The 15,328-nt window shown below is 44.1% G+C and overlaps 2 protein-coding genes across 3 annotated transcripts in view; one reads left to right on the top strand and one right to left on the bottom strand.

The window, feature by feature from the left end:
- Window positions 1-700: 700 nt before the first annotated feature.
- Window positions 701-7,932, bottom strand: LOC134449009 (prostaglandin reductase-3-like). Its single transcript, XM_063198741.1, has 3 exons — window positions 7,118-7,932; window positions 4,768-4,975; window positions 701-2,658 (listed from the first exon to the last, which is right to left on the bottom strand). Exons 1-3 carry the CDS (start codon window positions 7,402-7,404, stop codon window positions 1,942-1,944), a joined length of 1,212 nt encoding a protein of 403 aa, XP_063054811.1. The 5' UTR covers window positions 7,405-7,932; the 3' UTR covers window positions 701-1,941.
- The window catches only part of LOC134449008 (teashirt homolog 1-like), a 63,398-nt gene continuing 53,792 nt past the window's right edge, over window positions 5,723-15,328 (top strand). The window contains exons 1-2 of one of the 2 annotated variants that reach the window (XM_063198740.1): window positions 5,723-6,947; window positions 8,755-9,351. In XM_063198740.1, coding sequence (XP_063054810.1) covers window positions 9,312-9,351 — 40 coding nt within the window. In that variant the 5' untranslated portion in view covers window positions 5,723-6,947; window positions 8,755-9,311. Of the gene's footprint in view, window positions 6,948-8,059; window positions 9,352-15,328 lie in introns of those variants that run through there. The other variant, XM_063198739.1, reaches the window with a different exon arrangement.

Genomic DNA, 15,328 nt, shown 5'->3' with positions numbered 1-15,328 from the left:
GGAAGGAAAAGCGGCCGGCAGCTCTGTGCATGCTGGGGTCACACCTGCAACTGCTCTCTCTCTCGCTGGGGTGCGCTTGGAGTGGCCACCTGGAGACGGAAATGGCATGTTCACACTCAATGAACATGCAACTCTCCCTCCCAGGTGGAAACAGGTGTGTGTGTGTATGTGTGTAAAAGATTATGTGTGTGTGTGTTTGTTTGTGTGTGACAGAGAGGGAGAGGGGGAGGGGTGGGTGTGTCTGTTGTTAATGTTTTTTTTTTTTTTTTACATCTCTTCAAAAGTGTCCATGGATTGTCGTGCACCGTCGTTTGCACTGAACGGTTGAATAAACACACTCTCACCTTTTCTTTTTTTTGGTCTCGTCGTAGAAAATAACCCCTTGTCAGACAACACCTTGTCCCCAGAACCCTCTCTTAACAACATGTTGTTGGTGTGGTGGCAATATCTGTTGCAAAAATGATGCCCAAAACAGGGTGAGTTTCGGCAGCTATGTATGTATACTAATTATTACCTTAGTGCATTAATCAACACTCTGTCCCCTGTTATTGTCATTAACAAGGTGCTGAGGTGGGGTCTCTCCATTGCACTGGAAAACAACTAGCTTTAACAATGACGACGATGAAGTGACAACAACATGGGGACAAATGCAGAGAAGGAGGGGAAGAGACTGTGGCTAAATAAAGAATTCCCCTCTTGATCATGAGCCGGGAATATTTATTTTCTCACCGTGTTTTAAAGTAGCAGTATTGACATGTAAGCTTGAGACCTTCAAATGATATCATCAAGCAAGTGACAATTAATTCATCATTAGTTTGAATGTTTTGTTTTTTGATGGCAGAGGTGTATTATGAGATGAAATAATTAGCAATGTTTTGGATTCGCAAATAATGAAATAATAATGTCAGCATTGATTTGTAGTCAAATAATAGATCATGTTGCTGTTGAAGCAGGATGATTTATCAGTCTTACTTTGATGAACCAAAATAAAGACAGCAAAAAGAATGAGACACGGACAGTCCTTTAAAAAAAAAAAAAAAACCCTACTGTACACACGCCAATTATAGCCTTCTAAAAAGCACTCCCCTGAAATTAAAGACTACTAACACCTCACAAATTTCCTCTAAAAAAGACGGGCCCGCTTCAGATGTGTCATGTACTATGCTAATCAATGAAATGTAATTCTGAGCAGCTCCGTCATGACGAGCGGAGACATGTGCTATTTTGGTGGATGACAGCAGTCTTCATGTCTCCCTCAGGAATGTTTAATATCATGCCAGTTTGAGCGAGCGGTTTTGTCATAAGGTGGGAATCTAATAAAAGACACAAACCCAAATGAAAAGACTGTAGGCGAAGAAAAAAAAACTTTTAGAAAGAAAACAATAACAAGACGTCTTTCATGTGTCATTTTGAATCGCTTGAGTACTAAAAGAACACTTTAATTTTATTTGAAAGATGAGAAATAAAAAAAATATGAAAATCAGAAACATCCAGCATTCTCTCCTCATTCCCAACATCCTAGTTGTATTTTGTTAAATTCAATGACTGACTTGAGTAGACATTACATTGCAGATCATAAGGCAGTTAGGCCATACGTGTATTTACATACTGAAACACACAGGGGAGGTTTTTTCACCATATGGTCAGTACAGCAGCACAACCTCTCCCACAAAAAGCAGCATTTCCATGATGCATTAAAAGCAAACATTAATAACAGTGCAAAATATAATTTCAATTCACAGTTCAAGTCATTAACAATCCCGTCAATTAATTGACAAGTAATTACGTTATTATTATTATCATCTTTGGTTACAAAAAAACCTCCAAAACATTAGAGTTTACTATCGATCACCGGGTCCACCTCCATTAACAAGTAATTGCATTATTATTATCATCATCATCATCATCATCATCATCTCTGGTTATGAAAAAAAAAGCCCATTAGAGTTTACTCTCGATCACAGGGTAAACCTCCACCACCACTTTGCCCAGGTTTTTCCCAGCATACATATGGTCCACAGCGCGAAACACGGACTCGAGTCCCACAAACCTCCCCTCGGGGTGCAGATCCCCGCGGTCCACCTCGCACACCAGTCTGCCCTTCGCAAACAGCCTCATCATGTCCGCCAGGGACTCGCCGTAGTCGGACATGAAGTGAGGCAGGAAGAAGCCGCGCAGGCTGGCCGACTTCTTCAGCAGCTTGGCGGGGAGCGCGCCTCCCGAGATGGCCTGCATCCCGGACGCCGACTGGTAGCCCGAGATGAACCCGATGATGATCAGCCTGCCGTGATTGGCCAGCGCGTTGACGGACAGGTCGAAGACGCTGCCGCCCACCGACTCGTAGACCACGTCGACGCCCCGGGGGTACTCCTTGCGCAGCGTGGCGGCCAGGTCTTCCGCCTTGTAGTTGATTGGCCGGTCGCAGCCCAGGGTCTTCAGGAAGCCCGCCTTCTCGTCCGAGGAGCAGGTGCCCACCACGTGGCATCCGGCCAGCTTGGCGAACTGCACGGCGAACTGCCCTGTGCCCCCGGCAGCGGCCGTTACCAGCACCGTCTCGCCCTCCCGCAGCTCCCCCATGCGGCGCAGGGCGATGTGGGCCGTGGCACCGCTCAGCAACATAGCCAGGTACTCCGGCTGGATGGCAGGCACCGGCACCACCTGGATAGATTATAATTATACTGTATATTGATATTGATAGTATATTGATATTATATACTGATTATTATATCAGCAACATGGTCAGGTACTTTGGCTGGATGGCAGGCACCGGCACCACCTGTGTATATTTTAATTATATATATTGATATTATATATTGATATATTGATTATTATATAACAGCAGTATGGCCAGGTACTCCGGCTTGATGGCAGGCACCGGCACCACCGGTGTACAGTATACAATGTAATATTACATATTTTAAATATTGTTGTATAGTGCCTATATATACACCGGCACCACCTGGATAGATTAGAACTATATATTGATATTGATATATTGACTATATCAGCAGTATGACCAGGTACTCCGGCTTGATGGCAGGCACCGGCACCACCTGTGTATAGTATAATATTACATATTGTAAATGTTGTTGTACAGTGCCTTTACATTGTTTTATTCCTAACTTGCACAGTAAAAATGTGGTGTCAATTCACCACTTAGAGATTCAACATCTTTTAGAGTGTATTTAGTTCCAGAGAGGTCTCCTGTATGCATTATATATTTTAAATATTGTTGTACCTGGGCATCATTGACAGTTTTGTAGTAGCAGAAGTAAGGGTGGTGGATTTAATGACTTTTTGTTTGTTTGTACAGACCTGGATTATCTAAGAAGCATATTATATTATATTAGACTACTGTACACTTTTATCCAACGCGACTTAGAGTTATTCAAGTACAGGGTATTGGTTACAGTTCCTGGAGCAGTGTGCGGTTAGGTGCCTTCCTCAAGGGCACTTCAGCCATGGAATGAGGTTGGGAGTGCAAGGGTGGGATTCAAACCTGCAACCCTCTGATCTAAAGCCCATCTCCTTAACCATTAGGACACGGCTGTCCCCCATGAGCATACTCATTGTTTGAACACTGATTACCAATTATTAGTTGCTTCTGCTTCTAAGTGTAAAAATGTACAAAAAACCCTGCCATTGACTATCTTCTATAGCAGTGTTTCCCAACCTTTTTTGTCTTGTGTACCCCTAAGCCTTTTCGTTGTGCCATGAGTACCCCCTAAGTCAAGTGCTTTATCACTTTCTCCATCCCAATGTAACTAAGCTCCATATATTTGTTAAATTTTCATTTTTCCACGTACCCCCTGCAGTGTGCTCGCGCACCCCTAGTGGTACACGTACCCCTGGTTGGGAAACACTGTTCTATAGGATATACTCTTCTACTCTTCTTGCATGCACCTTCTTGGCTGGGATGACGGTCTACTCTACTCTACTCTACTCTACTCTACTCTACTCTACTCACACTCACCTTCTTGGCTGGGATGACAGTGTACTCTACTCTCCACTCTACTCTACTCTACTGTATCTACTCTCTACTCCACTGTAGTTGCACTCGCCTTCTTGGCTGGAATGACAGTGTACTCTACTCTCCACTCTACTCTACTCTACTCTACTCTAATCCCTACTCCACTCTACTCGCACTCACCTTCCTGGTTGAGATGACATTGTACTCTGCTCTCTACTGTACTCTACTACACTCTGCTCTACTTGCACTCACCTTCTTGCTGGGATGACAATGTACTCTACTCTATTCTACGCTATACTGTACTCGCACTCACCTTCTAGGCAGAGATGACAGTGTACTCCCTACTCTACTCTACTCTACTGTTCTTGCACTCACCTTCTTGGCTGGGATGACCGTGTCTCTACTCTACTCTACTCTACTCCACTCTAGTTGCACTCACCTTCTTGGCTGGGATGACAGTCTACTCTACTCTCTTCTCTACTCCATTCTACTCTAATGTACTATTCACCTTCTTGGCTGACGGTCTACTCTACTCTACTCTACTCTACTCTACTCCCTACTCCACTCTACTCGCACTCACCTTCTAGGCAGAGATGACAGTGTACTCCCTACTCTACTCTACTCTACTCTACTCCACTCTAGTTGCACTCACCTTCTTGGCTGGGATGACCGTGCACTCTACTCTACTCTACTCTACTCTACTCTACTCTACTCTACTCTACTCCACTCCACTCCACTCCACTCCACTCTACTCTACTCTACTCTACTCCTCTCCACTGTACTCTTCTTGCACTCACCTTCTTGGCTGAGATGACAGTGTACTCGGCGAAGGCACCCTCGCTGAAGTAGGCCACCTTGTCTCCTACGGTGTAGCGGGCGCTGGCGCTCAGGCCCAGCCCCACCACCTCTCCCAGCCCCTCGAACCCGGCGTCGAACGGCGGACGCACCGACGGGTCGTACCTCCCCGCCGAGTAGTTGATATCCGAGGCATTGATGCCCACAAACCTACATAGTATGTGGAGAGAGAGAGAGAGAGAGAGAGAGAGAGAGAGAGAGAGAGAGAGAGACTACAATTAACTTAGTGTGACTCGCATAGGAATATTTGTCAAACCTGTGGTAAAAGAGAAAAAGAGAGAAAAACACTACAGTTAACTACTACAATTAACTTAGTGTTACTCACGTACACCGTAAAAAAGCTAAGAGAGTCTAGTGTAACATTATGCGTCAAGATCCTGAAATGAACAACGATTTCATCTGAACATGCAGCAAACAACTTAATATTGTCACACACATAGTTATAGTTGCCGAAAGTCATATGAAGATCAAGTATACCAAAATCCTCAAATGAACGAGGATTTTATCTGCGAATGGAATCTGAAAACCGGTCAGTTTACTTGACAGGGTGGTATGTGCTTCCTGACATGATAAACAACACACACACACACACAGACACACACACACACACACACACACACACACACACACACACACACACACACACACACACACACAGACACACACACACAGAGGTGCAAAAGACTTTTGTACTTTCCTTGGAAATAGCTTATGATCATGATGTAACACTACATTATAATGAGGGGCTAGATATGACTATAATATGAAAACATTATGAAAAAAAAAAAACATCATGAAGGGAATTCAAGTAGATATTCAAAATGTCAAAAAAGAAAAATCCAGAACCAGTTGGAATGCATTTTTTGATTATTACAATTTATGCTATAACCAGTTGTGAAAGAAATGTACACATGTTGGTATTAATATACATCACTGTGGTGCCTAAACATATTCACAATTAAGCTTAGCTGTGGTGAAATCACAATCACGAAACAGCGTGTTGCAGACAGTAGCCTGCCTGTTTATTGATCTTGGAAACAGAATCAGAGTAGGCTATTATTTTGAAATGTGTGTAAGGGTGTTACAGAATCTGAACTTTTAAAAAAAATGAAATAGGGAAATCAAAAGTTCCTATTCGGTGGTTTAACCTACTTGAGTGATGAGTAAATAAACTGATAAATATCTGGGTAATTTAGCAAAATTATGCTGTGAACTTTACAACTTATGACATAGTAATAGGACAATGGTCCAGCGCTTACAGATACTGTGTTAGTCTGAGATGGCCCTGAAAGTTTCAATTATTCCATATGACTGTGTAGGTATGCAGGCTATGTGTATAGAAAGTGCAAACCCTGCAGACTTACACAATGGCAACCAGATGAGCACTGAACTAGTCTTTTCATGCAAAGCAGGGTGTAACAAGACACAATGTTTTGCATGGTTTATACAAAGACTGGAGTTCCTCTTACAAGGTGTATGTTCACCTATCTTATCTCCTTTGCCTTCTGCACTCACTAAACATCAACTCTAGGTCTATCTATTGCAACACTGGTGAAGACAATATTAAAATACGCCTGTGGAAGTTTGTTCTGATTTAAAAATGAAGAATGTAAAAGAATACCAAGGTGTCGAGGCTACACAAGTGAGGAAGTAAACGATTCTACACTCAGAATTCTCAATTGAAAGCTATGCTGGCAGGTGACGGTCATCCACAGACCACCTCATGCACTAGCCCAGACAACAATACAACTTGTCAAATAATTCAGAAACTGGGAATAACAGTTGCAATGTTGTCTGTGTGGATACGGAAAGTGACCTTACGGGCTTGTGTATCTGAACACATTTCTCCGGTCTACCCGTAGGCCGTGCCAAATGTGGCAGAATATCATATCGCAGGTTGGTGACGTAATAAAATGGAATAGATCAAGATGCAGAGATGGATTGATGGACAGATGTTGGGGCGGAACTTGGGACACGTTCTCACGTAGTGGTAGCTTCCTCACACGTCTTTATACAAACAAATTTTTTTTTGTTTGAAAAACTACTAGAGACTAGTCGGCTTCAGTGTCTTTCTAGTACACAGCTGATGACTAACTATGCAAATAAGACGACGTCTGTCAAGGTAAGGCGCTATTCAGCTGACCCAAAATGTCACACTGCTGCGCGTGCATATTCTTCCATTATGTTAGCTAGCTATGAAGGTTAGCTATATAATAATCTGCATAATACAAATGCTTTCAAAGGGGTCAAGTACGCAATCATAGAAGACACGTAGGTAGAAACGCTACTTACCTATTTTTTACCAACAAATCTTCGTCGCCTGGTGTTGGTACAGGAACAGTTTGCAAAGAAACGGCACTCCTAAAATCTTGGCTCAGCTTCGTGACAACAAGCTTTTTCATTGAACTTGGAATGGACGAACCTTTGAAATCCATGAAATGTGCCGAGTACGAGTGGTCTATTATGGTACGCCGCGGCACAACGTGAACTCCTAAAGCAGCACCGATTATTCTTCCGCAATACTCATTTAACACCGAAAAGGCGCTCCTACCATTTCGCTGCAAAACTAACCGGTGCATTTCATCCACGAGTGAGAAATATCAAAGTTCACGGTCACTTCGGACACACCGATAGGCGGGAATGACCATCTACCGTAATAACAGGGATCTGCTTGCTGTTAACTAATTAGCCTATTCCAGTCCAACATCACATTGCCATCGACACAATCGCCGTACGTATAGTGCAAAAACAGGGTGCACCACAACATAAAATTAAACTGTAAACATTATTTTACGGGGGGACTGCAGCGTGCAATGTTGCATTTAGGCTACAGTTGGATTCCCGAGTCCCTCCCCTTCCCGTGCAAAACATTTCCTTCCTAGTAAGGTGAAACGAATCAATCTAGAGTTTCAAACGTCCCTTTATAAGTTGAAGAATTTCCTGCACGCATTTCTGAGGAATAAAGAAGTCCCAGATACTAGCCATGCAGGCTGCGTCGTCAGATGCAAAGTGTGTCTGCGAAGCTTCCCTTGTTCTCACGCAGGGGAATGCTGAGCTGGGAAAACAGCACAAGGCACCTTCCACACACGAAATGCCTTTATTAAACACTGTCAGACAACCCAACGCATGTGTTTCAGCAATAGTAACAAAGGCAGAAGACACACTAACTTAGTGATGTATTCATAACACCTTTATAACGTTGTAATGAATAGCCTAAATTGTTTTTGCCCGCGTTACCTACACGAGTGATAACGGTATGATAAGATTATGATTGGCATATCACACATTGACCAATGGGATATTACTACTTGTAGCCTTGTACCTTTATCTTTAAAATTGGAATGAAATTGGCCAACAAATGTGTCCATTTTTCATATAAAGCCCCTTCGTCGTTATCGGAGGAAAAAACAAGACAATTAAATAGATTGACAGGAAGGTTTCACTGTCAGTGTGACGCTTATAGGGCGAGGGGAGGAGTAAACGTGAAGCAGGAAAGGCCACTCGATGCGTCTGTCTATCAGTTGAGACTGTCTGAAACGCTTCTGGACTCAACGCGTTTTTTTCCTATCAGACAGGACCCCGGCTCACTCCCTGGAGTTTAAAGAAGAGAAATTAGTCCGTGTCGATCTTCTGGAGAGGGTGGATGCCTGCATCTTGTTTATTTCCCCTCACACGCAGTGCAACGGCATCAAGCGACATCAACCGCCCGCACACAGACTGGGGAGCAGCGGCGAGAAATATTCTCGCGACTCGTAATGTAGCAAAGTAGAAGCCGTCTGTCTCTCCACGACTGGCGCAAAGGAACAGCGAGAGCGTAAACTATCCGCCGACGGCTAGGCTTGATCTGACTGTTGTGGTGGCGTGGGGACGGGACTGATATTAACCATCTAATGTCTGCCTATTTCTTTCTGATCTTTTTTTGATTTTAGGACAGAATACAAGAAACGTGTCCTGCTCGGAAATATTATAAAGAAGCTTTGTTCCCACACTGGAGGTGTTTACTTCCATTTTTGTCCCATCTCACTTTATTGATTCGAGAGTCCAAGCGTTACCGTTTCTGAGTAACGCGGGTGAGATTGTGATCTTTTTTTCTTCTTCTCCTGATGGCATAAGGGGAGTGACTGAAACTTGACTTCAGTGTCTGCCGCTTTTTTCGCCTAGAAAGTGATGAGCGAAGATGAGCTTTGATCGACATGATATGAATAGGCGCAGCCTCTGTACCGTCTCTGTACTTGAGAAACTTTTTTTGCCCATTTCTTTCATCCTGTGAAGTCCGTCACTTCTCGGAAAAGGGACACGGTCATCTATTGTGAAAGAGTGAAAAGGCTTTTTTTGCTGGGATAATTTACATTATCCACCAACTCCACTTACAGAAGTGTAAAATCAAACTAGACTCTGAAGTTATTTTGGATAGTTTTTTTTCTCCCTTGATCGACTGCTGTTTTGATTCCTGCATGAAAAGTACTGTGGAAGGTGACGGGTCACCATGCCGAGGAGAAAGCAGCAAGAACCCAGGCGATCAGCAGGTAAGCTCCCTGACGATTCTCATCTTACAAAGCCATCACAGAAATATTTTGTTTTTGTTTCATCTTGACAATTCATTTTTCTTTTTATCAACACAAATTGTTCATGCCTCGTGGGTTTGTTTTGTAAGCATTCAGAGAATTATGCTGAAAATAGAAATTTGAAATATTTTTTGGTGTAAGACGAATCTCTCCACAATAACGTTGTAATGACAACACGGGGTATTATAGAATTCTGGCGGTGGGAAGTAGTAAACCTGGGCAAATACTACAAGCTAGACGCACGTGTTATATCTAGAAGACGGCTATTGATTTTTATGTGCTGACATGTTTATTTGAGTCCGTTTGACCAGAAAAATATTCACTAGAAAACGTTAACTGAAAGGAGGGCCTCTCTCTCCAGGCTTATTGCGGCGTTATAGACCTCAGTAATAATGAATAATTAAATCACAGATTGAGGCGAAAGGGGCCAAAGGACTGAACAGAAAATGGGGGAATGAGGAAAAACTGGCGTGAGCTGGTTCTCTTTCTTTTCTGTTTTATTAGAGGATTGCCATCCTTGATTTGATGCGTGATTGATCGCCTGTCATGTGGCAGCCTTTGATCTATTCATCCCCGATAAACATCAATAAATCTCCCCGTGGAGACACGCATGCTCCTGACAGCTTTAGCCACTCAAAGGACAACTCTCCGCCCCCCTGCCCCTTTTAAAAAGAGGGAGAAAAAAAAGAAAAGAGAAAAAAAGTTGCTCAGAAAAGAGAAATCCTCGCATCCAATTTTGAGGAAAATTGGAAAGTGAAAGAGAGGGGAAGAAACGGAAGTGAAAGAAGACGCGGAGGATTTCTAGGATAATGGAAACCAGTCAAATCCTAATTATGTAGAGCTTATTAACAACCCCCAAGCTCGGCTGATTAACAGACTTAGGGTACAACTCTTGAAAATCAGAATGTGACCCCCTCTCATCCCATTTTGCACATGCCACTCAAGGGATCTCTTGACTCGCATTCTTCTGGTCATGGGACCGAATCGTGTTTACTTGCTCGAGTCGCAACATTAACAAAACCAGACTTTGAGTGGAGAAGACTATCAAGGTTGAAGTCTAGGGATTCGGACTTGAAGAGTTTTTTTCTCTCTCCCCCCTCCGTCTCTCTCTCTCTCTCTCTCTCTCTCTCTCTCTCTCTCTCTCTCTCTCTCTCTCACTCTCTCTCTCAGCCCCCTTTAACAAATGTAAATGAGTGACAGGGATTTCTACCTCTCGACTAATGAGCTTCAGCCTTTGAAGTTAGGCATTAACAACTGGAGTGAACAAAAGACAGTTATAGAATTTTAAAGAGATTTTGAAATATGAGGCGCAGAGAGCAGAGCAGAGCTGAACAGAACAGGAGGCCACGAAAGGCAGGCAGCGAAAAAGACTTTGAACTCCGCAGGTTTATCATTTCAAATACCCCACTCTGATGCCTTCCTTCGCCAGCAATAACCTAACTGTGCATCGGCCTAAATGCGGAATGTGCATCCACCACCCCGCTTATAGGCTTACTCACTCACACATCCACCATTCTAACTTTCTCTGTTTCGAATCCAGACAATACACTGTGTTGTGCTGTCTCCTTGTCTACCGCACACACACACACACACACACACATGCACAATGAGACACACGCACTACACACACAAAGTAAATATCAACATCATGGCATCAGAAACCTTAATAGTGAGTGAGGATTATGACGCAAGACTCTGGCAAAGTTGCCCCCCCCCCAAACTTCACTCTACAGTCCTATCCTCCATCACCTCTCTCTCTCTCTCTCTCTCTCTCTCCCTCCCTTCCTCCCTCCATCTCTCGCTCTCTCTCTCTTCACTCTGGCGAAAAACGGTGAGAGATTTTAATGGTCTTTGCCCTCACCTCACCCACCCAGGCTTTGGAAAACGTTTGGAGGGAGGTTGACACGAGGCGTGATGGGCCACGGTAATCGGGCCTGGCAGCTCCTACATGGAAACATGCCGTCACCGCGACCCCCCTCCGCAACGCTCGTATTGATCTATTTGTCTCGCTTTTTGACAGGCGTATACATCATTGCCCGTAATGGTCAATCACAGTCTGGCAGACCGGAGAGTGCTTTCCATCCTTTGTATTGTCATGACAGTTAACGCCGCGCCGCAAACCAGCAACCAATAATAACCAGCCGGAACAGCAAAGCGTGAAGCGGCCGGCAAACACACCACCTTTGCTTCACTACACTACTACACCACGAGCTCGCTGGCTGTGATGGCCGTGCTGGCCTGGCTTTAGCTGTGCTGTGCTGTGCTGGCCTGTGCTGGCCTGTGCTGTGCCGTGCTGTGCTGCTCGTAGAGGCTTGGTCTTGCACCAAAAGCTAGCATCTCCTTTCCCCCGATGCTTTGCCGAGCGAGCAGACTTAATTGAGCGAAAGTTGATTAGCTGAGATAGTAGTGGCATGCCTGACTTGAAATACTTTTTGGTTGGGTGGACGGAGGAGAGTGTTGGTGGGGTGCGGGTGGGGGTTAGGTCAGGGATTAGAGGAAGAGAATCGGGGAAGGAACGCCAGCCATACTCCCTGCTGGTGGAAGACAATCTGGGAATGCCATACGCGTTGCTAGAGGTAGAGAATGAGGGAACTGCATATTTACTGCTGGAAGTAGACAACCAGGAATGGTATACTCCCTGCTAGTGCCAGAGAATCGGGGGATCGGCATACGCCTTGCTAGTTGTATAGAACCAGGGAATGGGGTACTCCCTTGCTATTTGTAGAGGACCAGGGAACGCCATTCGTCTTGCTACTGGAAGCCCCAGAAAGAGGTGGCCAGACCAGGCTGCAGAAAGCGGCGCGTTGCCCAACCCATCATAGCTGCTGCTCTTTCTACGCCTCCTGGACCTCATAGCAGTACGAACATCTGAAAATGCAATGCTGAGGCTCCTTTTAAAATGGAGAGGACGACACATTTGGTGTTTTGTATATTTTTTGTGGTGTGTTTCGACGTATATTGTTTATCATGGTTTGAACTCACTTTCGATAATTAAAAAATAAGACACACATATCTGCTAATCTACAGGTTGCATTGACATTTTTGGACAGGTTGCACATTTAATCATTTTTTGGTATTGTATTTCTTTTAGCAATTATTTCGTTTTGTCTGTGAAGCCTATGAATGAGAGTAAAAGATGTGTGTGTGTGTGTGTGTGTGTGTGAGAGAGAGAGAGAGAGAGAGAGAGAGAGAGAGAGAGAGAGAGAGAGAGAGCGATAGAAGGAGGGAGGGAGAGCGCGCGCGCGAGAGAGAGAGAGAGTGTGTGTGTGTGTGTGTGTGTGTGTGTGTGTGTGTGTATGTGCACGTGCGTGTGTGTGTTGGTTTGTGTGTGTGTACATACTACCGTCTCTATTATGCTCCTGTGAATGGTATCTTAGGGATGTTTTTGTCCTTAAGTACGGCTTCCTCATTCACGTCTGAGAGGCCTGAGTGTATGAGTGTGTGCACTACACTACACTGGAAGAATAGCTGCCTTTGCTTGACACAAAAGGTGAATCGTGCAGGATCCTACGTGCATGGTGAAAACCAAACCTCAACCCGAAACAAAAACAAAAAAAATCCCTAAATGAAACCCCTGGCCTTATTGGCGGTAACAGTTTTTCTTCGTTTTCTTAATTATGATAGAAACGGCGAGGGTTTCTGCTCCCCGATCTTCATTACAGGAGGAGGGCCCGGTCGCCTAATTATCTGCAGAGCTGATGGATTTGTGACGGGGCCCTAACGATTAATGCTGACAAACGCAGTACGGTGGCAGGTCCGCAGCTGCCTCCACGTAATCAAGTTGATATTATACAGTCCCCATAGCCCCTAGTGCTGCATCAACTCAATTTGCCAGCGCAGGTGACAAATGGACTTTGCTACCTGACTAATCATGTCAGGGAGACAATACTGGCTAATGACCTCGCTAATCCCCCCCCCCCCCCCGAACACACACACACGCAAACACACACACACACACACACAGACACTGACACACACACACCCTACATTTCCCCCCTCTCTTGCTTTTAACGACGTAATAAAGCCCAGAAAGTAGGAACCGAATTCAGCTGCGTCGCCACTTCTCTTGCTTGTCGGCTGCGAAAAAAAAAAAATGCCCTCATCATTTTCATTTGCTTTCACCTCCATCCACATGCTCTTTCATATTTCACATTTTCGCATTTTTTCCCCCAGCTGTGCTTCAACTTTTGTTTTTGAAGCGCAATTGGACACCCTTCTTTTGGTGCAGACAGGTTGCAATTTTTTTTCCCCTTCTTCTTCACGATAAACAGTAAACTGACATTTATTTCTCGTAAAAAAAGGCCACAGAGTTTTGTGGGTTAAACACACTTAAATTATAATTTATTGCAAGTCAGGTCACTGTTTTTTTTTTTTTGGTACATTTTTACAGCGTAAAAAATACAGTGTATTTTCAAGTCTCAGTGAGATGTGGGTTCAACTGAAAACACTTCCCTCTTGGTGTGCGTGTTTGTGTGTGTGTGTCTGTGTGTGTGTGTGTGTGTGTGTGTGTGTGTGGTTGGAGGTGGTGGTGGTGGTTGTGGAAGTAGAGCGTACGTACCGTACAGTGTGTACGTTTGTGTGTGTGTGTGTCAGTGTGTACGGTGTACGGGGGGTTCTTTTTGAAAGTTTGTGTGTGTGTGTGGGGTAAAATTTTATATTTGGAATGGTTAAGTATACCGCTGACCTGGGATTAATGGCTATCCGTGCCCCGGCTAGCTAAGATTACATAGCGACCTTTGTGCAGCTCGTTGGTGATGCTGTTATGTGATATTCAGGTCTGTAAATAATCAGCATACCCTGATTTATGTGCAAACCTCTAAATCAACAGCAATAGTGGCCCCACCGCATGACGGAAACCTTCTCTAGCCATTTAGATTTTTTTTCTCCCCCTTTTCTCTTTTAAATGTGGAGAGGTAATGTTTTAAATACTCTATACATTAAATGTTTTTTTTTTTCTTCTTTTAAATAAGGTTACCGTGTGTGTGTGTGTGTGTGTGTGTGTGTGTGTGTGTGTGTGTGTGTGTGTGTGTGTGTGTGTCTGTGTCCCTGTGTGTGTGTGTGGTTTGTGTGTGTCCTTTTCCTATGTGTATGTGTTTTTTGTGCTTTTCTCTTGTAGTTTATTTGAAACTTTTCTTTACATTTCACCTTTTCCCTCTGTTTGACCTGGGGTGTTCAAGCAAATTGTTATGCTCTTTTTTTTTTTAAGTCTTATTCTCTGTCATGCAATTTTGACTTAAGCCCTCTGTTGTAGCTAACAACCATACAAGCCTAAATTTATCGTCGCTGAAATTTCCAGACAATAGAAAAGCCTGCACTGTGCTTAGCACTCTCTTTAGATAGAATGAGCAGCCTGGCATTGTAGTCTGAAAACAAAGCTAGCAAATAGCAGCCCTGAAATGCTGTGTGTGTGTGTGTGTGTGTGTGTGTGTGTGTGTGTGTGTGTGTGTGTGTGTGTGTGTGTGTGTGTGTGTGTGTGTGTGTGTGTGTGTGTGTGTGTGTGTGTGTGTGTGTGTGTGTGTGTGTGTGTCTGCCTCAGTAGAGGTTACACTAATTGGAGCGCTTGTGTCGTTAGCAGGTGACATCGATCTGTTTCGTCGATAGCCAGTTTTGCTCTTGTGCCTCACTCTCAGACTAATAGTTAAATTTGCATCTGGGAATTGAGCCAGTCAAAGGTTGAACAGTCTCCTTTCTCCCTTGCACATGACTTCAGTCCCCTTACCAACCTCGTCGTGGTGTGTGTGTGTGTGTGTGTGTGTGTGTGTGTGTGTGTGTGTGTGTGTGTGTGTGTGTGTGTGTGTGTGTGTGTGTGTGTGTGTGTGTGTGTGTGTGTGTGTAGAATGTTGTTGCTGCATGTTTTTGCATTTGTGTACATACGTGCGTAATAAAAATCGCTCTTTATTTTTTGTAATATCTGGATGTAGCGCTGAATGGACGGAGG

Source organism: Engraulis encrasicolus, chromosome 5, assembly GCF_034702125.1.
Source record: "Engraulis encrasicolus isolate BLACKSEA-1 chromosome 5, IST_EnEncr_1.0, whole genome shotgun sequence".
NCBI lineage: Eukaryota > Metazoa > Chordata > Actinopteri > Clupeiformes > Engraulidae > Engraulis > Engraulis encrasicolus.
The sequence above is the reverse complement of the archived record's forward strand: the minus strand, read 5'-3'. Positions and strand labels throughout refer to the sequence as shown.